Source organism: Leopardus geoffroyi, chromosome D1, assembly GCF_018350155.1.
Source record: "Leopardus geoffroyi isolate Oge1 chromosome D1, O.geoffroyi_Oge1_pat1.0, whole genome shotgun sequence".
NCBI lineage: Eukaryota > Metazoa > Chordata > Mammalia > Carnivora > Felidae > Leopardus > Leopardus geoffroyi.
In genome coordinates, this window is record NC_059329.1 from 43,668,241 (window position 1) to 43,691,862 (window position 23,622).

Genomic DNA, 23,622 nt, shown 5'->3' on the forward strand with positions numbered 1-23,622 from the left:
ATTTGGAGGTGACAAATAATGGACATGAAATGCTAGAGAACCCCCCCAAATGTGCCAAACTAAATAGATAGTAGAGTTAAAACTGTCTGCTGTATGTAGTATGATGAAGAGCTTAAAAATAGGAGGTGATCTTATTTTTTGTTGGCATTGTACTGAGAAACTAGTAAAATGTCTTCAGGAGCAGCTATCAACATAATTAGGGAAGAAGGGAAAGAAGAGAAGATCTGTGTAAAAAACTTTGCATATTCCAGCATTTTTAGTGACAATACCGAGTAGAAAGCTATGCCTCTAATTAGAACAAATAAAATGTGTTTTAAGAGTGAGACCGTCCTTTAAGGAATAGTCACGTGATTTGTCATCCTTTTGTCTCCCAACTCCTTCTCATTTATGACATAGTTCTCTGACTTTCTACTTTCACAGTAATAGTGAAAAATCTTTTGTTGATGCTGGAATGGTGAACTGTTCAATGGCAGTTTGAATATCGTGTCTGATCTGGTTGAGATAGTGTACTCAACCATGCAGACTTTCAAGGCTGGCAGTGAGCATAGAAGAAAAAATCAGAGCCAAGATCCAAACCAATAGAATGGGGATTTTTTCTTTTTTCTTTTCTTTTCTTTTCTTTGCTTTGCTTTGCTTTTCTCTTTTCTTCTCTTTTTTTTTATTTACATGAATAAGTCTTCTTATTCTTGCTTTTTCTACAGAGTGGGAACAAAAGGCAACATTTTCCACATTAACTTTCAAAAAGAGGTTAAATTTTTTTTAATGTTTATTTATTTTGAGAGAGAGAGAGAGAGAGAGAGAGAGAGAGAGAGAGAATGAATGAACAGGGGAGAAGCAGAGAGAGAGGGGGAGAGAGAGAATCCCAAGCAGGCTCCACTCTGTCAGCACAGAGCCCAACATGGGGCTCAAACTTATAAACTGTGAGATCATGACCTGAGCCAAAATCAAGAGTTGGACACATAACCTACTGAGCCACCCACGCACCCCTCCAAAAGAGGTTTTTAGTTGTATTGATTACATATTATATTTGTTTGCTTATGTATTTAGCTGGAGAAGTTAGCCTTTGTAAGCAGTCCTCTAACAAAAAAATTCCCTAAGCCTATCAAAGACATTAATTTTGTATTTATTATTTTTACCATACTAAAAAGAATGCACAGAGGGAAAAAACACTGATATAACTTCAATGAGAATTGAGAAACAAGCAATATCAAGAAAATGAAGGATTTTTTTTTTTTTTTAAGGATAGAATAGTTCAGAGGGACATGCTGTTTCTAGCTATAAAGTCTGAATATTTAAAACTGTTAATTCTCCCCAAGGTAAATTACAGGCTTAATATAATTTCAGTTAAAATAAAAATTCAGGGGCACCTGGGTGGCTCAGTCCATTGTGCATTCCACTCTTGATTTTGGCACAGGTCACCTTCCCATGATTGAGCTCCCAAGTCTGGCTCCACGTCAGATTCATTCATTCATTCATTCTCTCTCTCTCTCTCTCTCTCTCTCTCTCTCTCTCTCTCTCTCTCCCCCTCTCCCTCCCTCCCCCGCACACACTCTCTCTCTTTCTAAAATAAAAATGAGTAAATAAATCAAAATTCAAAGTCAAAAACAGTATTAGTGCTTATGTGAAAAATCAGAAGAAAATAATTAAAAATAAATTTAAAAATTTAGAACATTTCGAGTAACAAAGTAACACTGGCCCTATTAAAACATGCTATAAAGTGAAATAAACTTTACAAACAAGCTAAAAATTTATAAGGCTAAAAAGATGTACTTAGAAACATGAAGCTATTAAGTGGATCAGTTGAAATTTGAACTCAGGCTCATTGTATGCTAAAGCTTGTGCTAATTTACCACACTTCCTCCTATAATGTTGACCTAGTTTAATCTCTATGTTACTAGAACAAAAATGACAAGAAATCTTTTAACAAAAGAGAAAAGATATCCTAGAAACAGGCCCTTAACTATGTGAAAGTATGTATCATAGATAAAGGAAGGTCCATAAATCAATATGAAGTATCAGTTTGTAAATAGCTAAAACAATTATCACTTAACTATTAAAAAAATTAAATCTTTACTTTAGATTACCCAAAATTAATTCCAAATATATTAAATATTGTAATGTAAAAAAGTTAATCTGTAAAGGAATCAGAAGAAAATAGAAATTAATAATCAGCAACCTTTGGATATAAAAGGACTTTCTATCTAGAAGAATACACAGAGCAAACTAGGTTACACTATGTAAAAATATAAAAATTCCATCAAAACAGAAAATAGAATTGAACAGAAATTTTATCTATCTATAAATATATAAAGAGCATCAATACATATATATGGTATAAACATATATCATACGTATGTATTGATCAATATATAAAGATTCCCTGGGGCACCTGGGTGGCTCAGTAGGTTGAGCGTCCAACTTCGGCTCAGGTCATGATCTCACAGCTCGTGAGTTTGAGCCCCACATCAGGCTCTGTGCTGACAGCTGAGAGCCTGGACCTGCTCACACTCTGTCTCTCCCTCTCTTTCAAAAACAAATAAACATTAAAAATAAGAAGAGCCCTGGAGTGCCTGGGTGGCTCAGTCAGTTAGGCTTCCAACTTTAGCCAAGATCATGATCTCATGGTTTGTGCGCTTGAGCCCCACATTGAGCTCTGTGCTGACAGCTCTGAGCCTGGAGCCTGCTCCCGATTCTGTGTCTCCCTTTCTCTCTGCCCTCCTCTGCTTGCGTTCTCTCTCATTCTCAAAAATAAATAAACGTTAAAAAAAATAAAAGAGCCCCTTCAATTTAATAAGAATCTCAAAAAGGGATAAATTATGTGAACATAGAAGATAGTAATAGTATTCAAATAAATGTTTATTAGGTAAAATACAGTATTATAGTTATTCTATCAGTTAACAGTTTTTTTATTGATAATATTTATTGCTGTTAAGGATGCAAAATACTGACATTGGGAATGCATATGTAAAAAGAAAACCAGAAGTTTGTCCAATGAAACAACCTAACAAAGGAAGCAGATTCGTGTATTTGCTTGTTGCTCTTCCCTAATCCATTTTATAGGCTTGTTCTTTGGCCAGGAGCTCCTGTATTTAAGAAAAGAGAAGACCCTCACTGTGTAGTTGGTTTTTATAAGCTTGAAAAGACCACATATTGCATGCCATTAATTTTGTTAGCCCAGGGTTTTAGGTTAGAACTTCATAAAAACATAAAAGAAAACCTCCAGTTTCTTTGGATCTTGGATAAAATTGCCTGTTCCTTATAGAATATGTACCCAGTGGGTATTCAGAGTTTGTGCAGAAAGCAGGAACTGAATTAGTATCAAGCTGAGTCTTGATCACTTTGAGGTGTTTCTTTTGTTGAATGCCAACATTGTTACAAAAGTGCATTTGCTGTGACAAATGAAAATATAACATTTTCCTTAAGAAGTGGATTGTGGAAAGCTTAGTAGCAATAATGTGTTTATCCAAAAATGCCTCTCTTATTTGCTTTCCCCTGAACCTCTGTTCTTTTATTTTCCCCTTGTCAATTTTTATTGTAGTTTAGCCTCTGTGGCAACGGAAGAGAATTTATGTTTTTTAAGAAGGCTAGTTATAGACATTGATTCACTGATGTATTAAGAGGCCAAGAAGTCTGTTTGCAGTTCTTTCAAAAGCTGCTTTTGAATTATTTTTTTAACAAGTATGTTTAACAAGTAGGACCCAGAATAATGAGTTTTAAAGAAACATACTTTTATCACTATGTTTCCTCTGGAAATAAAAGGATCCACTAAATAAATTACCTTCATATAATAGTGCACTGACTACCTTCAGACCTTATGATGTTAAAATACCACTTGTCTACGTATATACAGACTGTATATGACGCTGCTGCCTTTTTCCTTCATTTTGTAACTCTTAAGAAGAAAGCAAGAAAGGGAGGAGGAGAGAAAAGGGAATACACCAGCATTTTCTCTCCCAAGAATGAGGGAAAGGAACAATAAGGCAGGAAGGAACACTGGACTGAATTTTGAGGAGTTTGCTTTGTTCTTTAATCTCTTTGCCTCTCACTAGCCATGTGACCTTGGGTTGGTCAGTCCGCCTGTCTGGTTTTTAGCTTCCTCGTCTGCAACAAGCTGCATTGAGGGAGCTGTCTCATTTCTCAGCTCATTGCTTGTATAAAGCTGTATAATTCTTTTCAGAGAAAGAAGCTGTAGAATGTACATAATTTAATTCCACATAAAGTAGGAATAATAAAAAAGATTAATGTTGGTATAGTTGAGAAAAGCTCAAGGGACTCTTGTGGAAGGATATATGTCAAGTACAGGATTTTTATGCTTCTCTTTTTTCTGCCATTTATTAAGGTTCTTGTTCACTTATTTGCTCTAGTTGTATATGCATTGTGCTATATGTCTTCATCTTCTGACTTACTAATGTGAGCTTGTTTTTTTGTTTTAATTTTTTTTCCTTGTACAAGACAAGCATGATTTTTTTTTAATGTTTAAAAGAAGGTGGGGAGGGGAGAGAGAGAAAGAGAAAGAGAACTTCAAGCAGGTTCCTCTCTGCCAGCACAGAGCCCAATGTGGGCCTCGAACTGACGAACTGTGAGATCATGACCTGAGCCAAAAGCAAGAGTCAGACGCTTAACTGACTGAGCCATCAAGGCACCCCAAGATTTTGTTTTTTTATATTCCTTTGACATTGGCCTTCATATTTGTGGAGAAGGTAGTTAAAATAACCAGAGGGTTTAGCTGATTGCTTTTTTCTTCTAGAATTGCAGTCCATTTCCATTTTAATTCTACCAACAGATTTTTCTGTATCTCTAATATCAAAATACTTTTGCTCTGCAACTAGATTTCCTGATTTACCTAAAATAGTATTAATTTGAATGCCTTTGATGTTGCTTTGAAAGCAGTATTTTAAATAGCAACTATTTTTATTCAATACCGTTACCATGGTAATAAAGAACATTCACTTGATTTAAACTTTTCAGAAAAGGAAAACTTAGACTCTATATGTTTCTAGTTGGTTTGAATGTACCACTCTAAGTGTGCCCTTTTGTTCCTATTTTTTGAAGTAATTTGTTTTTCTAAGATTACTGTGCATATTTCTTTTTTTTTGAGAAAAATAAAACATCCAATTTTTACAAACCATTAATTTCTTTAAATCCCTAGGAGAACAGCTCTTCTTTCCCTTTCTAAGTAATTTTGTAATTACATTTTAAGTCCTTTTTCAAGTAGCTCTAATGGAATTGCAATTCTTTTGTTGTCCTGGCATTTCCCTGTGATAAACAGAGCTGCCCTTGAGAATAAGAATCTTTTGTATTCATCATGTGTGACCAATAATAGGTACTTAATAAAAGTTTGTTGAGTGGGTGAATAAATGAATAACATATGATTTAATTGATAAAAGTTCCTCCTGCTCAAAATATTAGTTTCACTCCCAATTTTAAGTTTTCTTCCATTACAAATTATTGATATATAGTAGACCACAAAAATATCAGCAGAATTATTTACTTCATCTAGCACCATGGGTCAGAAGAACTTCTTCTTTGGTCTTTGTTTCACTTTTTAAATAAAACCTTCCTGATTCTTTTGCTTCATATTACCAGCAGATCCAGGCAATGTTGGTTGATCTGTTTTTATGGACCCTTGGAGTATACATTTAGCACTTATTTATTTGCAGGATACATATCTTTTGATGACATATGTGCTCATTACTAGACCTTAAGCTTATTGAGGACCTAACTTGGTGCCTGATCAATAAATATTTCCTGAAAAAGTAATTTTTAAATATTCATATTTTGTTTATATATTTAAACAGTACTTCCTAAATGTTATGGAAAAATAAATTTGTACCTTCTCTTTCAAGCAGCCGGTGTGTGTGTGTATGTGTGTGTGTGTGTGTATGTGTGTGTGTGTGTGTGCATGCACGTTGTGTTTCTTCATTGGTTTTATGACTTCCTTAGAAGGTAGAGGAGTGGACAGTGTTTAAAACAACTAAAATGTAGGAAATGTTAATGACAAGTACTCTTGAAGACATGTTCATGTGTATGTACAATCATGGTATACACATCTATCTTTTAAAAAATACTACTCTTAGGTATGTACTATGGAGAATACAAACAGGGTATAGGTAAAATAAAAGTTAATGCCTTTTTTTCTTTCATCTCATATCCTTAAATATATTCATTCTTGCTGTATATGTTTACAGACTTCTTACATATATTGTAGATGAAGTTATCCAGCACCTTGGGGAAATTGCACTGCTGGAGAAGATTTATTATGTATGATGGCTTATCAACTCCTTAAGTCCTGTAAAGGATATTTTTCACTGTGGCTTTGGGAAATTCATTGGTGATAGGCACTCTAGAACCCTGAAAAACTCCCATGGTGACTCTTTGTTAGGCTAAGAGTGATAAGTGAGAGAGGCCATTATTGAAGTGGGGAGATGATGTGGTCCCTGAGAGGCGGGGGCTAAAGGACCACACTTAACTTATAAACTCAAGATGGCTGAAACAATGTTCTGATTCGATTGATTTGTAAGATATTTGGTGTTGACTAACTGACCATGGCATCCTTAGATGCCCATAGATGGGCAACCTATGGCAAAAAAAGGCATAACCTGAATCATCTCTCTACAAAGTACAGTCCTTCCACTTTCCAGACTTGAGCCAGTTCATAGATTTTGAACCCCTTTAATAAAGGGATAGTCAGGTCCCTTTGAGAAAAGACCCTTTTATTTGTCAAAATTAAACTGTACAATGATCTTATGATTTGGCAGGTTGAGTGCCTGGGTGAAAGGGGAACATTCAACCTTTGGGGAACTAAACATTGACTCTACGGTGACACTATATCCTGAGGAACCAAAACATTACTGTAGCAGACCACTAACAGGGCTGTTGGGAACTTAATGGAATTTTGACTCCAGTGTGTATCGCCATAGGCCCAGTGGTCCCTGACTCCACCCCAATTTCAGAATGCATGATTGCAATAAACATACTGAGCCACTGTCAGACACCCTTGTCTATATAATCTCCTTCCCTCCCTCTTTTATATTATATTTTTCTTACTCATGATGTTTTGTGCTTTTAGGTGGAAAGGAACATTTCCCATGTTTTATTGTTTGTCTGTCTTAAGTTTACTTCATCATCCATGCCATTGTTTTCTTCTTGAAGTCCAGTAGTTAGACCCAATTCTTTTGTGTTTGTATAAATATTGTTAAAGATATGTGTTTAAAGACCTCGTTAACCGTAACATGGTCTTTGCCAGCTTATTTTCTTACCTGCAATTCCCTTTCTAAAGAGAAGAATGTCCTTTGGAACTATTATTGCATTTTTATGATACAGTCAAAGGGGGTGGGTAGAAAATAGAGAAGTGAGAAAGAGGAATTTTCATTGAAATGACTTGTTTTCATTAAAAAAAGAGAAAGAACAGAAAATTGAATACGAGAGAGGAAAAATAGGAAAGAAAAAGGGAACTGAAATAAATACCTATTTTTCCCTATGAGCATATGAGCTAGAGACTCCTGGGATATAAAAGCTGCCTTGTAATAGAGAATGTTAAGTTACACAACCCATGGAAGGAGTGTAAAGGAAGGTGTAAGAGGTTTGTGGACACTTAGAAAATATTCTTTCCTCACTCCTCCCCACCTTCCCATGTATCAATGATTTGTTTTTGAGCAATAATATGAAATTAGAATTGCTTTATTAGTATCTTTTGATGAATTGTCAATCTATATTCACCATTATGCACAGAGACCAGGCCACTTGAATAGATCCCAATTACTGTAAAGCTATTTTTTCCCCATAACATTGATCACCTACTAGACCTTCTACATATTTATGTGTTAAATTATCATCCCTGTGCATAGTTTTCATAAAATAATGAGTAACTTGTAAAGTAGGTGCTGATTCACTGTCAACAGATTTGATTGTTTTCATGTGTTCGATGAAATCGTTATGGCCTCCTGGGTGGGTGGCGGATATTGACAAACATTTTGCTCAAGTTACACGTTCAACTCTTCTGAAAAAGTACAGTAAATTTAGTGTTTACTTTTTTATTAATCATTATGTTTTTTAGCTTAGTACTGTTGAAATGATTTCCTATACTTCATAATAAAGGACAAAATAAGAGCTTTCAGGTTGCTCTGTACAATTTAGGGTGGAGTATTTAACTCTAGTTCCTGTATAATTTTCATATCAGCCTAAATTATAGCTTTCTGCATTTCCCACCGACACCATCACCTGAAACCTTGACTGCTGTGTGTATCTCACGGACTACAGCACAGGGTCTGGTGCAACAGGCTAGTATACCACATGGCCTGCAGGGTACTTACTTACTTCTTCCACTATCAGCCCAACTGAATGGTGTTATTTGTCCCGAGGAATGTGTGTCTGAGAGCACTTCATTTTAGCAATGGGCATCTGTACTTGTAATGAAAGTGTTAATTAGGTTACTTCTAGAAAGGGTTGGAAAGAAATTGATTTATTCTGACCTAACTACATGCACGTGCATCTTACCCAGTGGTAGCCGAAAACATAGCAGAAGCTCTACGCACAAAGTGGAGGTCTAAGAAGGCCATCTGCTGCAGGTTGGGTTCACCAGAAACTGAGTCTGAGAAGTAATTCATGAATGTAAAATGTTTATTAGGGATCAGCGCCCCTGAAGGGAAAAGGAAGGATGTGGGATTGGGTTGAGGAAGAACTTGAACCACCATGCAGACTCTACGAAACCTTAGCCTAACTAGTGGGATGCCCCGGAGCAAATACCAGATGACAGATACTTCACTGAAGCAGAATGTGGGGGAGGGGGTTGCTTCTCTGTATCAACCACAGCATCCCTAGCATATTTTATTAGTAACATTTAATTAAAAAATAAGATTCTGAGATGAATACTAAATTGAGCAGAATGCTAGCAAGTATAACCAGAACCATCCTAGGTAAATCAAGACAGCTCCCTGTAAGATTCCCTTCATATCTCCCTGTAAGATTCCCTTCCGGAAGCATATGTTCTTTAAGGGACCTGAAGTTGAAAAGTGGTTTGAAAATCACTGAACTCATCTCACTTATTTGTATATTGAGAGAAGGGATTAAGAATAGAGGCAGAAATAGATAGAGGACTCAGACTTTCTGACAACCAGTCTGGTATCTTTTCTAATATAACTTGTTGCTTCTAAGTACTGCAAACTATAAAGGAAGATTTGTTCTTCGGTCTACCCTGTATAATGCATATTCATTGATAATACTGCCTGTATTATGAGATAATCTTTAGTTTTCCTTGTAAAATAATAGTGATATTATGGTGTAATCATTTATGGATTTTGCTTGAATACTAAGAGCATGGGGATGATGTCTGTTTCCTTGCAACATTTATCTTATGGTTTCTGATACTACATTACATTATACTAGTTATTTTTATTTTTATTTTTTTAATATGAAATTTATTGTCAAATTGGTTTCCATACAACACCCAGTGCTCATCCCAAAAGGTTATACTAGTTATTTTTAAAACTAAGATTAAGTCTTTAACAAATCTCTTTAATATCCCTTAAGGATTTTATTTTAATTCTTCTTGAAGAAAAAAAAAATTAAAACTGGCAAATTAAGTGTAATATGAACATTAAAAGAAAGAGGAGAGGGGCATCTGGGTAGTTTAGTAGGTTAAGCATCTGACTCTTGATTTTGGCCCAGGTCATGATCTCAAGGTTTGTGAGATCAGGCCAGGAGTTGGCTCCATGCTAAATGGAGCCTGCTTAATAATCTTTCTTTCTCTCTCTCTCTCAAAAGGAAAAGAAGAGGGAGAAAATTTATATCTATTAATAAAAATATCAGTAAATTCTTACCAGGTTTTTTAGAGCAACATTATCACTCTTTAGAGATGTTTTATTTGAGTTTCTTTCCTTGCCCACGATAACATAATACTTGAAGTAGTTAAAATACTCATTTCCGTAGTGGAGACTATGGAGAAACAAAGGTAAGGACAATGGATTACCTGGAAAGAAACCATGATTTGGAAATGGTAAAACTTTGACAGTGTTCTTCCAGCAAACAACAGCTATTTCTTAGGTTCTTATTGAAGATACCAATTAGGTGGCTATGATAACATCTTTAGATGCAAAGGACTTTTGCGTTACAGAAGGATTGGCATCATGTTTTCGTTTTCTTTTGTGCCTTTAATTTCTTTCTTTCTTTTTCTTTTCTTTTCTTTTTTTTATTGTGACAGGGAGATTTTATTTTCTTATCTCAGGAGTTTGCATTTTGGTCTTTTGTTGTTATGGGAATTCTTTTTTTTTTTTTTCAAATTTTTTTAATGTTTTTATTTTTATTTTTGAGACAGAGAGAGACAGAGCATGAACAGGGGAGGGGCAGAGAGAGAGGGAGACACAGAATCCGAAGCAGGCTCCAGGCTCTGAGCTGTCAGCACAGAGCCTGATGTGGGGCTCCAACCCACGGACTGTGAGATCATGACCTGAGCTGAAGTCGGATGCTCAACCAACTGAACCACCCAGGCACCCCTGTTGTTACGGGAATTCTTAATTTTTTTTTTTTTCAACGTTTATTTATTTTTGGGACAGAGAGAGACAGAGCATGAACGGGGGAGGGGCAGAGAGAGAGGGAGACACAGAATCGGAAACAGGCTCCAGGCTCTGAGCCATCAGCCCAGAGCCCGACGCGGGGCTCGAACTCACGGACCGCGAGATCGTGACCTGGCTGAAGTCGGACGCTTAACTGACTGCGCCACCCAGGCGCCCCGCGGGAATTCTTATTGTATTTGTTACATCTTATGTTTGGGGAGGATTACAAAGTGGCTGTTGTTCACAAAAGGGAAAATAAAGAATTGAGTCACAATAAATGTACAAAAGTTTGAGTTAGGATTGGAAAGATTATTTTATTTTTCTCATCTTTGATTTTAAATAATTAAGTGTATTGTCTCACAACTGATTGTCCAGAGAGCCCAAATCAGTGTAATCATGTGTAGTATGCCCTCCAGATCTGATAGCCTCAGGATCATTCTGTTGATTGGGAGAAGGGAAGAGTGGGCGAAAGTCTACAAAAGCTTATGTTAATTAAAGTATATCCCTTACTGGTAGAAAATCATGTTCAGACATCATTTCATCATTAGTCAACTCATCAAAATACCATTTTTCAGAAAATCCTCTGGTTCTTTTCATTGGCTTTAATGAAATTATTCTAAGAATTTCATAGAAGGACTGAGATCCAGTGTTTGCATAACTGTCATTTTTTTAAGAAATAGACTTTGGGCCTCCTGAGAAAGCAGCTCATCTGGTGTGACATTTGCTGCAAGAGAATGAAGTATTATTTTAAAAATTTTGCTTCTTAACAAAGGAAATATCCGTCTGTTTTGGTCTTTTTCCCAGCGTCTGATAAACAATGGGTTGCTAATTAATTAGTTGATAGGCAGAAATCTAGGAGAGTAAAGAAGGACTAATGTAAGAATTCTAAATAATTTTTCACGTACTTGGATTTTTCTAAGGATAATTTCTTTTTAATGTTTATTCATTTTTGAGAGACAGAGAGAGACAGAGCATGAGCGGGGAAGGGGCAGAGAGAGGGAGACACAGAATCTGAAACAGGCTCCAGGCTCTGAGCTGTCAGCACAGTCCCCAGTGCGGGGCTCAAACTCACCAACTATGAGATCCTGACCTGAGCCGAAGTCTGACACTCAACCGACTGAGCCACCCAGGTGCCCCTCTAAGGATAATTTTTATTGTGTACTTTTATTCTCATAAAGAAAAAGTGAACAATCATACATTTATGGGATAAAGTTAGTCATATTTTGGAATTTATGAATATAATGATAAAAATAAACATTTTAAAAGGATGTAGTTTTAGGCTGCTATTTTCTTTTTGTGTATATGTGAACTTTTTTTGACATTCATGATAGCTACTTGAAGGATCTTCATGTTTGCTTGGTATTGTTTGCATTTATGATATTCAGATTAAAGGATGCTTCGAATGTAGGAATATTCATTATAGATTTCATAGTTCAGGTGGCTTTGTAAATAATCTCTTACATGCTACTTTTGCTGTGTGTGTGTGTGTGTGTGTGTGTGTGTGTGTGTGTGTTTTAAATCCTATCAATATGTTATCTGTAGAGATTGTCTTCAGATTTACAATCAAATTTTGTGTGTGTGTGTGTGTGTGTGTGTGTGTGTGTGTGTGTGTGAAAACCTCCAGCTATTTTATGTTATGGTTGTTTACATTAGGAATTCTGATTTTTCTTTGCATTTAAATCAGTTTGAGAATCATTCAGTAAAACTTTTATTTATATTTTTAGCACCCAAGGATATATCATATTCAATGTAGCTGTTTGATTGAACAGTTCTTTACTTGAGGTGTAAAGTTCATGTTTGCTGTTGGGTTTTGGCTTTATTTTTCAAGATCTGTTTTGGGAAAGGGATAAATGGAGGGGGGAAAGGGAAAAGGAGAAACACTACAAATCATTCATTTAATGAAATGCTACAATAAATTGGAAAGTGCACTGAAAGACAATGGTCATATCAGAAGAATTTACTAGTCATTTCATTGAAATAAACATTAATTCTGTTCATTAAAAATAGCAGTAAATAAGTCAATAATATAATTTGATTTTTGAAAATATGAACTCAAAGAGGAAGTGTACTTGAAGAAGAAAAATAAATTGTGCTTTTTGTTTCTGTGGACTCTTTTCTCAGTCCCTCCCCAGGTGCACTGTACGAATGTCAGAGTGGTGAACACAAGCAGGAGAATAGAGGCCAATTAAATATCTGGTTCAGTGTGTTTCAATAAATATGAAGAAAAATCCACATCCTGCTTCTCAGCCTCCTTTGTAAACACTGTGTTCACAAATGTTTAACATCTGGCTCTTCAGTAACTGGGAAGTGGGGATTGTCATCAACTGCAGATTTTCAGTATTTTGTGGAAATTGCACACCTTCAGTTAGAGATGGATTTACTGCAGATTGGAGTTTCAGCTTTGCACTCTGTCTCAGCCTGATGGTGTGACCCTCTCAAGGCTGGAGGTCTGGTACCCTTGCTTTTCATGATTGATAGATGACCAGTTTTGCTTTTCTAAAAGGCATTATGATTAACTGGGGAAGTTTTCTTTATGCAATAAAAATGGAAATACCATTTCAACTAATATTTACCTAACATTTTAATCTGTATCAGATAATGTTCTGTATCCTGGTGGCACTATACTTCTAGAGGGAGAAGGAGAGGTGTGTAGACAATTACACGTAACATTAGAAATGTAGGATGAAACATTCTGTAAGTGTAAGCACAGAGTATACTCAGAGTACACACAGTAGGGCCATCTATTCCAGATTTTGTAGGAGGAGAGAAAAAAAAGAGGAGGCATCAAGGAAGCCTTCCCATAGGAAAGACTAGAGGTAATGAGTATCTAGTTCTGGAAGTACGGGATTAGTATCAGAGTGATAGACTACTTTATGCAAGGCAGATAACTGTGCAGTACAACTATTTCTAAAGTAGAACGGAAGATCCTTCCTTACATTCCTCTTTTCTCTCTCTTTTTTTTTTTTTTTGCTCCCATTTCCTTACTCTCTCTCCTCTCTCTTACCTTCTTCTCTCCCTCTTTTCTCCCTTTTCCCTTCCCTCCTTCCTTCATTATGGACTTCATAAGCACAGAATTTTATTAATCAAATTTTTGGTTCATGGGCCAGTGTCATCATTGGATTATCCCTGGTCTGCATGCATTTATTTATTCGTTTATGATGCAGTAGTTCATAGATATGACATATTAACAATTATGACCTACCTTTTGCTTTTCTATTTCATCTTCTTACCCCTTCTAAAAGATAACCATTATCCTGGTTATGTATATTATTCTTTTCTTTATTGGGCTGCTTTTTTTTCATATATAACATATGTAAACAATACATTGGTTGTTTTTTTAACTCAATATATGATATTCTTCTGTATGTAATCTAGTATTTTTTCCACTCACTATTTTACTGTGCTTTTATTTGTAACTGAATTCATTCTGTTTCACTTCAATTAATATTCCATTGTGTGTCTATGCTACAAATTGTCAATTCTTCTGTTGATGGGCAATTGAGTGGTTTGTCTTTATGTTGTAATGAATAGTACTGCTATGAATGTCCTTTTACTTGCTGCCTAAGACATTATGTGAACGTTCTGCAAGTATATACATCAGAATGGCAATAAAGGCATTTAGGTTGTGCAGAGGTTAAATTTAAAAGATAATCCCAAATTGTTTTCCAAAGCTATTGTACCAGTTTGTATTCCCACCAGGAATATATGAGCTTATGTTGATCCACATCCTCTCTAACACTTCATCTTGTGAGATTAATTTCTGTCAATCTAATGCCACATGATGTGAATGCTATCTATCTGTATGTAGTTTTGATTGCCACTTCCCAGGTTACTAATGAGATTGTGTATTTTCTAGGTATATTTATTGGTCATAAATATCTCTTCTAATCTTTCAATTGTAAGATTTTGCTAGTCTACACTAATGAGTACTTTTTATATTTGTATTTGCAGTTGTTGCAATATCTTAATCATAAAAAGAGAGTCATTAAAGTAAAATAGACATATTTTAGTACTACATAAAATGGTGGGTACATTTCTAATAAAAGATGTGCAGTCAAAATAATTGACAAATTAAAAGAATAGGTAATAATTTCATTTTGACATTATTTTCATGAATGATTTTTTTCACAACTTGATGTTTATTTTTCTTTTGACAGAACGATTTCGAGACTTACTACTTCCTCCATCTAGTCAAGACTCTGAGATTCTACCCTTCATTCAATCTAGAAATTATCCCAAGTAAGCAGTAGGAGTTCAGTGGATCTTGGGAAGGGGAGGGGTGTGGTGACGGGAGAGATTTGGGAGGTAAAAAACAATGTTTTCTTTCTAAGGATTTCTGAAAAAGCTAGAATACCCTAACCTAATTAAGTAGGGCATCTCCTGTACTGTAATGTCTTAACCCACAGCTGGGTCAGAAAAAAAAGACTTGCTTGTGGTACAGCCCAGCTGTGACTGGGAGCATGTGCAGAGTGCAGACTGTAAGTTACCTGGTCTTATAGGTGCCTGGCCGTGCTTCTTTTTGCTTGAATCTGTATCAGTAGCAACAGATATTTTGTGGGTGTTCCCTCATCTGGTTTCCTGTTTTCTAACCTTTAAATGCAAGGATTCATTCATGTTGTAATAAGTGGTTTTCAAATAACCCACATGTTAGCTATGATTTTAGTAATTTCTGTATATTCCTCTTCACTATCTTGATAATTATGGGAAGTGGAATCTCTTTCTTCTCTTAGATGCCAGAAGGTTACTTATTGGTTGAAGGAATATGCCTTCATCTTTCCAGAAAATAAGGAAGTAGCAGGATTTTTTTTATTAGGCATCCTTTTCCCTAAAAGCTGATGGATGCTAGTATCTTGATCCCTCCTGTAGAAGCTCAGTGCACCTTCTACTTCATGAATGTCTTATTGTATTTACTAGCTACCATACAACAAGCTGGAGAGTGAATAATCTGGTATCTGATATAGAAAAGGAAGCTCACCAAGTTAAAGAATTAGAGCTTGATTTATATATATTTCATCAAAGCCAATCAATATGATAAATGACTCATTCTTTGGTTTGGCAGTGTTTTCAAGTATCCACTGAATTTCACTTTCTAGAATAATTTTTTCCTCTAATACTTAGTTTTGATAGTATTTCTTTAACTCTGATAACAAAATTAAATACAGAATCGAAATTACCTGTTCTTTGTCTTTGATATTAATCCAGATTTAATCTTAAGTAATAATCTTCTAGTCCCCTGATTGGGTTCCTCCTCAGGGACAGACAAAAAGCCTGGACAGCCTTCCATGCATACATGGTGTTTCATATACATATTGACAGGGAGCACAGAGGAACCCGAAGGAATTGACACATGTCTGTCAGTGTTTTTGTCTCCAGCTGCTGTTTAGAGGCCACTGATGCCTGTTCTTCTGCCTCTTAGGCTTACTGTCCGCCTGATACTTTTGCTTGAAGAGGGGAATCACAGTCATTTCTCTGTTGGTAATCTGTTTGCAGCTATTTCCCTAAGTTTCCTTAGCTGTATGTTCTTACATGTATCCTTTTTGCTCTTAGATTACTTTTCTGACAGTGATGTGATTCATGCTAATATTTAACAGAGATGCCATGTGGCAATCCTTTGTCAGTGTCTAATCCTTAGGGTAATCTTGTTTTGTTTTGTTTTGTTTTGTTTTGTTTTGTTTTGTTTTGTTTTGTTTGCATCTGTGGACTGGAAGAATAAAAGTCATCCACTGATGCCACATACCCCATGTCGTGGTGCATAAGAGTACAGACTCTGAAGCAGACTGTCTTACCAGCTGACTTTGTGACTTGGGTCACCTAACCCTCTGTGCCTCAGATCCACCTGTGTGGAAGGTGTGAGATAATAATACTTACCACTTAGGGGTGTTATGAAGATTGAATAAATTAATAAATGAAAAAATACTTAGAACTCAACTTGACACTTCATTCTAGGTGCAAGTGTTATTCGTTTAAAATTACATATAGAATTAACTAGAATTGCATGTTTCCAAACACCTAAGGGAAATAGATCGTTCATTGATCTTATAACAGGATACTTCTGTTAACCTGCCCTTACTAATATTTAGGGAAGTACTATTTATTTAATATTCCTAAACTATTGCTGATGTGAGGCACTGCTTTGGTGACCACTGAACAGCTTTATGAGTTTCAGTTTTCTGAACTATCAAATGAAAGCATTCTAATTAAAGGTTTCTGGGTCTGAATAACATTTATGAAAAAATTCTGGATTAAATACAGTTAGTTTATTCAAGTTATAGAATATTAAGCATCTGCATCCTCCCATTGCCCATATAATGTCTAGTTTGGCAGTGGAATTTTAGGAGGTGCTGAGAACAGAGAAAGGATAATAGAATTCTATTTGTGCTGTGCCTGAGGAGTGTTAAATTGGTCCAGAATAGAGCATAGGAACAAAAACTCTGGGCATGTAGTAATGCCCATGTAAAGAATGCTGGGGTAGAAGAGACCATTGTGCTAAGGGCCATTCAATAAATATAAGTGGGCAGGGATTTGTATATGTCTAGACCTAATTTAAACTATGTTTGAATTATTCATGGTTTTAAATATCCTCATTTAGTCTCTCATTTGTATTCACTTGCAAATATAATATCATTTATTTATTATTGAAGATAGCAAATAAGTCAAGGAATTTGTAATTTTGTGACATGTAAAAATTTCCAGAAAGCTGAAAATGTAATCAGACCATTAGTATTTGTTGCTTTCATTCATAATGCAGTATACCTGTTTACGCTAAGATTTTTTCCCCCTCACTTTTCTGCTTGTTTTAGTGACTCACTAAATACAGACTCTATTAGTGAGACATGTTTTAAAAGCTGAAATATGGTTTAAGAAGTAACTTGTTTGCCCTATATCGTGTAGTGTTACAGGGTGATTTTCGCAGAGCATAGTGTAGCTGACCTTCTAGTGATCCACACTCTACCCTGGTTAATAAAAGCTGATAAGTGGACGGTGGTAATTGAATTGAGGGTAGGATCTCCAGTCAGCATATCGTACCTATAATCTTAAGCATCTTGTTATCAAGAGATGACCTAACAGATAATGAAATAGGGAAAAGAGTACATTTTATTCAGTGAAAAAATATTTGTGAAGAAGAGAACTGACCAGTTCTTGAAGTGTGTGTGTGTGTGTGTGTGTGTGTGTGTGTGTGTGTATGTGTGTGTTTTAATGGAAAGCCATTAGGGAAAAAAAAAATGTTCCCTGCTGGGAAACATTATTCCAAAATATAATACTGTTCATTCATCACATTTTTACATTTGTGATCTTGCATTTGACCCATTGCCAAAGCCCAGCACATCCATTCTCATCAGGATGTATTTGGAGATGTTGCATCATGAAAACTCTTGGAGCATGAATAGGTGTGACCATTGTTAGAGACAGATGAGGGGTGCCTGAGTGGCTTAGTCAGTTAAGCGTCCAACTTTGGTTCATGTCATGATCTCACAGTTCGTGGGTTCGAGCCCCGCATCTGGCTCTGTGCTGACAGCTCAGAGTCCGAAGCCTGCTTGGGATTCTGTGTCTCCCTCTCTCTCTGCCCCTCCCCTGCTTGCACTCTGTGTCTCTCTTTCTCAAAAATAAACATTAAAATTTAAAAAAAAAAAAAAAAAGAAACAGATGAATGAAAAGAAGAAAATGAATGTATACCCAGTACAAAACAAATGTTGATTCATAGGTTAGAGGAAAGAAATGGAGATAATGAAACATAAGGTTTGTTGCTCATTTCTTTGGTGTCACTGTCATTAACTTTGAAGGATTTAGGTTTATAATGTATTTAAACAAGAGAGTAGCTATAAATACTCATATCCTTATGGGTGCAGCTTGGAGACGTAAAACGATTGGAAGACATTTGGAATAATTTTACTCACAAATGACTTGCAACCATTTTAGCAATTAGTCCAGCAAAACATGATCCAATGACTCTGGAAGTTTAACCAGAATGTGCACTGTGAAAATGTAGGAATAAAATGTTACATATCTTTATTTGGTTCTCATGAAGATCAAGTTCTCTGGATTTCATAATTATTAAGAGAAAGGAATATTATTTACGATAAAATTCAGAACTATTCCCCATTGATGCGGTTTACTACCACAGGATAACCTTCATTATTTAGACAATAAAAGCAATGCCTTACCATTTCTAATGGACTGCTTAAAAAATGGCTTCAAATGGGGCGCCTGGGTGGCGCAGTCGGTTAAGCATCCGACTTCAGCCAGGTCACGATCTCGCGGTCCGTGAGTTCGAGCCCCGCGTCGGGCTCTGGGCTGATGGCTCAGAGCCTGGAGCCTGTTTCCGATTCTGTGTCTCCCTCTCTCTCTGCCCCTCCCCCGTTCATGCTCTGTCTCTCTCTGTCCCAAAAATAAATAAACGTTGAAAAAAAAAATTAAAAAAAAAAATGGCTTCAAATGGTGATATCATGTGATACACTTAAACTGCGAAGCCTCAGAAGACTTTTCCAGATTTCATCTGTTTATTTAAATGAGGGTGAAGTGACTTGTCCAAAGTCATATGAAAGAGCTGGATCCCAAACACAAGGTCTGCCTGGTCCCATAATACCTAATTGTGCTATACTGTCTCTCATTCATTCTTCTCTCCACTTTTCCATTAATCCATCCTTCAAATATTTATTGAACAATTACTGTGCACTAGAGGCAGTCACAATTACTGAGGATACAAAAATAATAAGGACATAGCATGTGGCTTTGAGGGACCCAGGGTCTAGTGAGGAAAAGGCAGAATCAGACTTTAATGGAAAGGCCCATAGTTATAGATCAATGCACTAAATTCAGTGGAAGAAGAGAAGAGAAAGTGTTTTCCTATCTAGGTAATTCATGTGATGTTTAATTTTCCCTTTGAGTAAAGTCTTGACAAATGGTATGGAGCCAGATGAAGAGGTGCATAAGAGCATATAGAGCCATGGAAGTGGGTTGTTCATTGATCACCTTCAGGTATTCTTGCTGAAAAGCCTTTGTGTGTGTGTGTGTGTGTGTGTGTGTGTGTGTACATGTGTGTATGTGCACATGTATATAATATGTGTGCACGTGTATACAGTGTGTGTATGTGCACACGTATACAGTTTGTGTAAACACACACTGAAGGGCTAGGGTGTAAGGAGAAATGAGGGCAGGGACCATTCCATGAAGGAGCTGGATGGTCATTTACAGGAGCTTGGAGTTTGTTGTGAAGACAATGGAACATCATAAAAGATCTTTAAGCAAAGGAGCAAAATCATTAGATTCACATTTTCATAGTTTACCATGGAGCCAGAGAGGGACATGAGGTACATGAAGACATGAGGGCTAGCACACTAGCTAGTTGATAATTTTATATGCAGGAAATCAATGAGAAAGGATCAATTTTGTGGTGATAGTAACAGGGAAAAGCAGGTAGATATCTCAGGATTTTAGGAGGCACATGACAAGAATGTCATGACTACTGGACAAAGGGCAGGAAGATGAAAACTGAAGGGGAGGGGCAGGGAGAAGAAGGAGTTCAAAGAAGGGTTTCAAGCATTTTCACTTGGATCACATCCTGGATTCATGGTCCCATGACTGGGGACAAGTGGCAGGTCTCTCTGAGCATTTTTTTTTTTTTTTTTTTTTTTTTTTTGGTTTCTGTTTCAAATGGAGGTAATAATGGTACCATAGGAAAAACTCCCTATTTCTTTTACTCCTACATACAGTTCTTCAGACACCAGATGTAGGGTGTGGTTTTTCCCACACCAACCAATTCTTCAATACCAGCTGGGTGTCCTACATTCAATTCAGTTCAGACACTAACCAGAGTTAGTATAGACCCCATTCCCATATGAATGTCCAACCTCATTTCTAATGCCAACAGCAGGTAGTAGGTCCCCAGTGTACCCACAATCTCTATCCAAATTGGCTACAAATCAGAAATTCCCATGACCTTCTCCTCAGATTTAATCATTTGCAAGAACAGCTTACAGAACCCAGAAATACTTTATGGATTTACTATGTAGTAAAGAATATGATAAAGGACACAGATGAACGTGAACAGCCAGATGAAGAGATACATAGAGCAAGGTCTAGAAGGGTCTTGAGTCCAGAAGCTTCTGTCACCATAGAGTTGAGCTGCACCACCCTCCCTAGACTGTAGATGTGTTCACCAACCTGGAAGCTCTCTGAACCCCACAGCATTGGAGTTTATGGAGGTTTCATCACAGAGGCATGATTGATTATTAACTTCATTTCCTGCTCGGCTTCTCTCTCCAGAAAATATAGGGTAGAGCTGAATATTCCAAGCTTTTAATCATGGCCTGGTGCTTGTGGTGACTAGTAGCCCCCTTCCACGAGCCTACCAAGAGGCACCTCATTAGAAAGAAATAGGTTCCCATCACCCAGGAAATTCCAAGAGATTTAGGAGCTCTGTGTCGGGAGCCAGGGGCAGAGACCAAAATCAATATTTCTTATTATTTCACAAGTAGCTTCTCTCTAATATTGCTTTGAGGAATGCACAGTGCCTGGCATAATTCTACTCTGTAAGACTTTGTGACAGTTCAATAAAATAATACAAAGTACCTTGCAAATGCAGATTCTCTCCACCAGTCCTCATTCTCAGCTCTCTTCTGCCTTTTCTCGAAGCTATGCCTTAACTCAGGGTGGGGGAAAGTTCCTACCACATGGCCTGCCTTAGTGTCTTCAGTCTGGATCCTGCCAGAAGGCACCCATTGTTCTGACAAAGGCAACTGTGTACAGCTTCCACATGTACAGCTATGCCTAACATTTTAGTCTTGCCTTTCCCTAAAGGATTATTGTTTCTCATCTTCTCATCCCTACATTTAGGTTTTCTTTTGTGTAGTGGGTGATATGCCAATACCCATCTGGCAAGAGATCTAACAAGTTGATATTCTGACTAGAGTATGGAATTCAGTAATGAGGATTCTCAGTTCATTTGATACTCACAAAGGTAGGCAAGCAAGATGTCAGAATTAAGCTGGAAGTAGGTCCCAGCCCCTGGGCTGACAGTCACGCGTAGAAACCCTGCTGTCAGGATTGCAGAAGCAAAGTGGACCGCCAAACCCTACAAACAACCCTACAAAAACTGAGGCAGTGCTGAAATTGGGAAGACTGGCCCAGACATGCGATAAGTCAAGAAATTATGTTAGTGCAAGGCTAGTGGGAAGGCAGCAAGGATACCTCAGTGCTGAGTGAGAGATGAGCTTATCCGGACTCAAGTAAGGAGGGGATCAAGGATAGGGCCAAGAGGAACCTGCAGCTGGGAGGCCAGACAGCCAAAATCCCAAAATGAGCTGAGAAAGTAAACAGTTTCTAGGGGATAAAGTACGCATGTGTGCTTTTCTATCTAGCGCCTTTGCGAGCTGTCTACTTACGTTGTTCTGCCCCGTCCTGCACTCTCTGCTATCATATATCTTCTCAGACACTAGGTATTTTTAGTTTCTGAGATTACTGTTTGTTGGTTTGTTTGTTTTGACTCAGAGATTGTCTGTCAGGTGAGAGAGAAAGTGGCCTGAAGTTCTTCTTTTGTTACAAATCTTAAATTCCCACCTTAACTTCCTTGGACTGGAACTACCTCCTTTTTTCATAAAATGATTTCTAGCTCATTAACAATATTCTCAGCTCTACAAGAGGGTGGTGTCATCAGAGTTAAACCATGATTTCAGATGCTGTTTATGAATTCTATAGATTAGGTGAATTTTATCTTATTTATTCATTTTTTAAGTGTTTATTTTTAAGAGAGAATGGGGGAGGGGCAGAGAGAGAGGGACACAGAGAATCCCAAGCAGATTCTGTGCTGACAGCAGAGAACCCTATTTGGAGCTCGAACCTACAAACTGTGAGGTCATGACCTGAGCCAATATCAAGAGTTGGACACTTAACAGACCGAGCTACCCAGGGGCCCCTAGATTAGGTGAATTTTAAAGCAGCCTTATATTAGTGCTGTTAGCGCAGAGCCTGGTTGGGATTATGTCTCTTCACCCGCCCCCCTCAAAAAATAAATAAACTTTAAAAAAAGCCTTATATTAAACTTATCAAGTCATAATGGTTTATGGTGGTATAATTTTAATAATATATCTGTTTGTTAGAATTCCTTGTCAGAATTTTTCTCTTTGCAAACCCTAAATTAATTAATGGCTTCTATTCGTAAGACCTGATCGAATAATTCAGACTTTCAAGAAACAAACATCAGTCAAAGTGGTTTTTTAAACAGTGTTGCTTTTATTTATACGTGATTGAATTAGGTAAAAAAATCACACATGAAGTAGAGATTTCTTAACCCGCTGCTGGTGAAGTGTCTTTCCTTAAGTTGTTCCTAAAGTCCAAACATGTGGGCCATCACCTATCAATCCCACCAAGTCTTAACTGACATAGATGTTAAGGGCCTACCCTGATCAACATATTTAAAATCACCACCTGCCCCAGCTAACTCCCTATCCTCCTTATCTGCTCTACCAGCAACATCAATGTCACATGGGATAATGTTAGAAATAAAAATCTCAGATGTTAGCCCTGATTTACTGACTCTGAAAATCTGGGGGTGGAACCCAGCCCTGTGTTTTTTTTTTTTGTTTTTTTTTTTTTGTTTTTTTTTTATTAATTTTCTCTTCCTGAATTTTCTGATTCTGAATAATCTTTTTTTTTTTTTCAACGTTTATTTATTTTTGGGACAGAGAGAGACAGAGCATGAACGGGGGAGGGGCAGAGAGAGAGGGAGACATAGAATCGGAAACAGGCTCCAGGCTCTGAGCCATCAGCCCAGAGCCTGACGCGGGGCTCGAACTCACGGAGCGCCAGATCGTGACCTGGCTGAAGTCGGACGCTTAACTGACTGCGCCACCCAGACGCCCCCCAGCCCTGTGTTTTTAATAAACCTTCTAGGAAATTCTGATGCACACTAATGTTCGAGAACCATTAGAGCAAGATAGATTTTAAATACTGTTTCAGCGTTTTTAACACCCTCTCACTTCTAGTTGTTTTTACTGATATGATTATCTCCTGGTAGTAGAATGGTCTAAAATTCCAAAACCATCCTCTCCAGAGAAACAGAGACATTCATCTTTTT

The 23,622-nt window shown here is 37.0% G+C and overlaps 1 protein-coding gene across 5 annotated transcripts in view; it reads left to right on the forward strand.

Annotated features, from left to right (window-relative positions):
• The window catches only part of NOX4 (NADPH oxidase 4), a 169,106-nt gene that overhangs the window by 101,013 nt on the left and 44,471 nt on the right, over positions 1-23,622 (forward strand). For all 5 annotated transcript variants that reach the window (XM_045483670.1, XM_045483671.1, XM_045483669.1 and 2 more), the window contains one exon: positions 14,708-14,789. In XM_045483670.1, the coding sequence (XP_045339626.1) occupies positions 14,708-14,789 (82 nt within the window). The remainder of the gene's footprint in view (positions 1-14,707; positions 14,790-23,622) is intronic.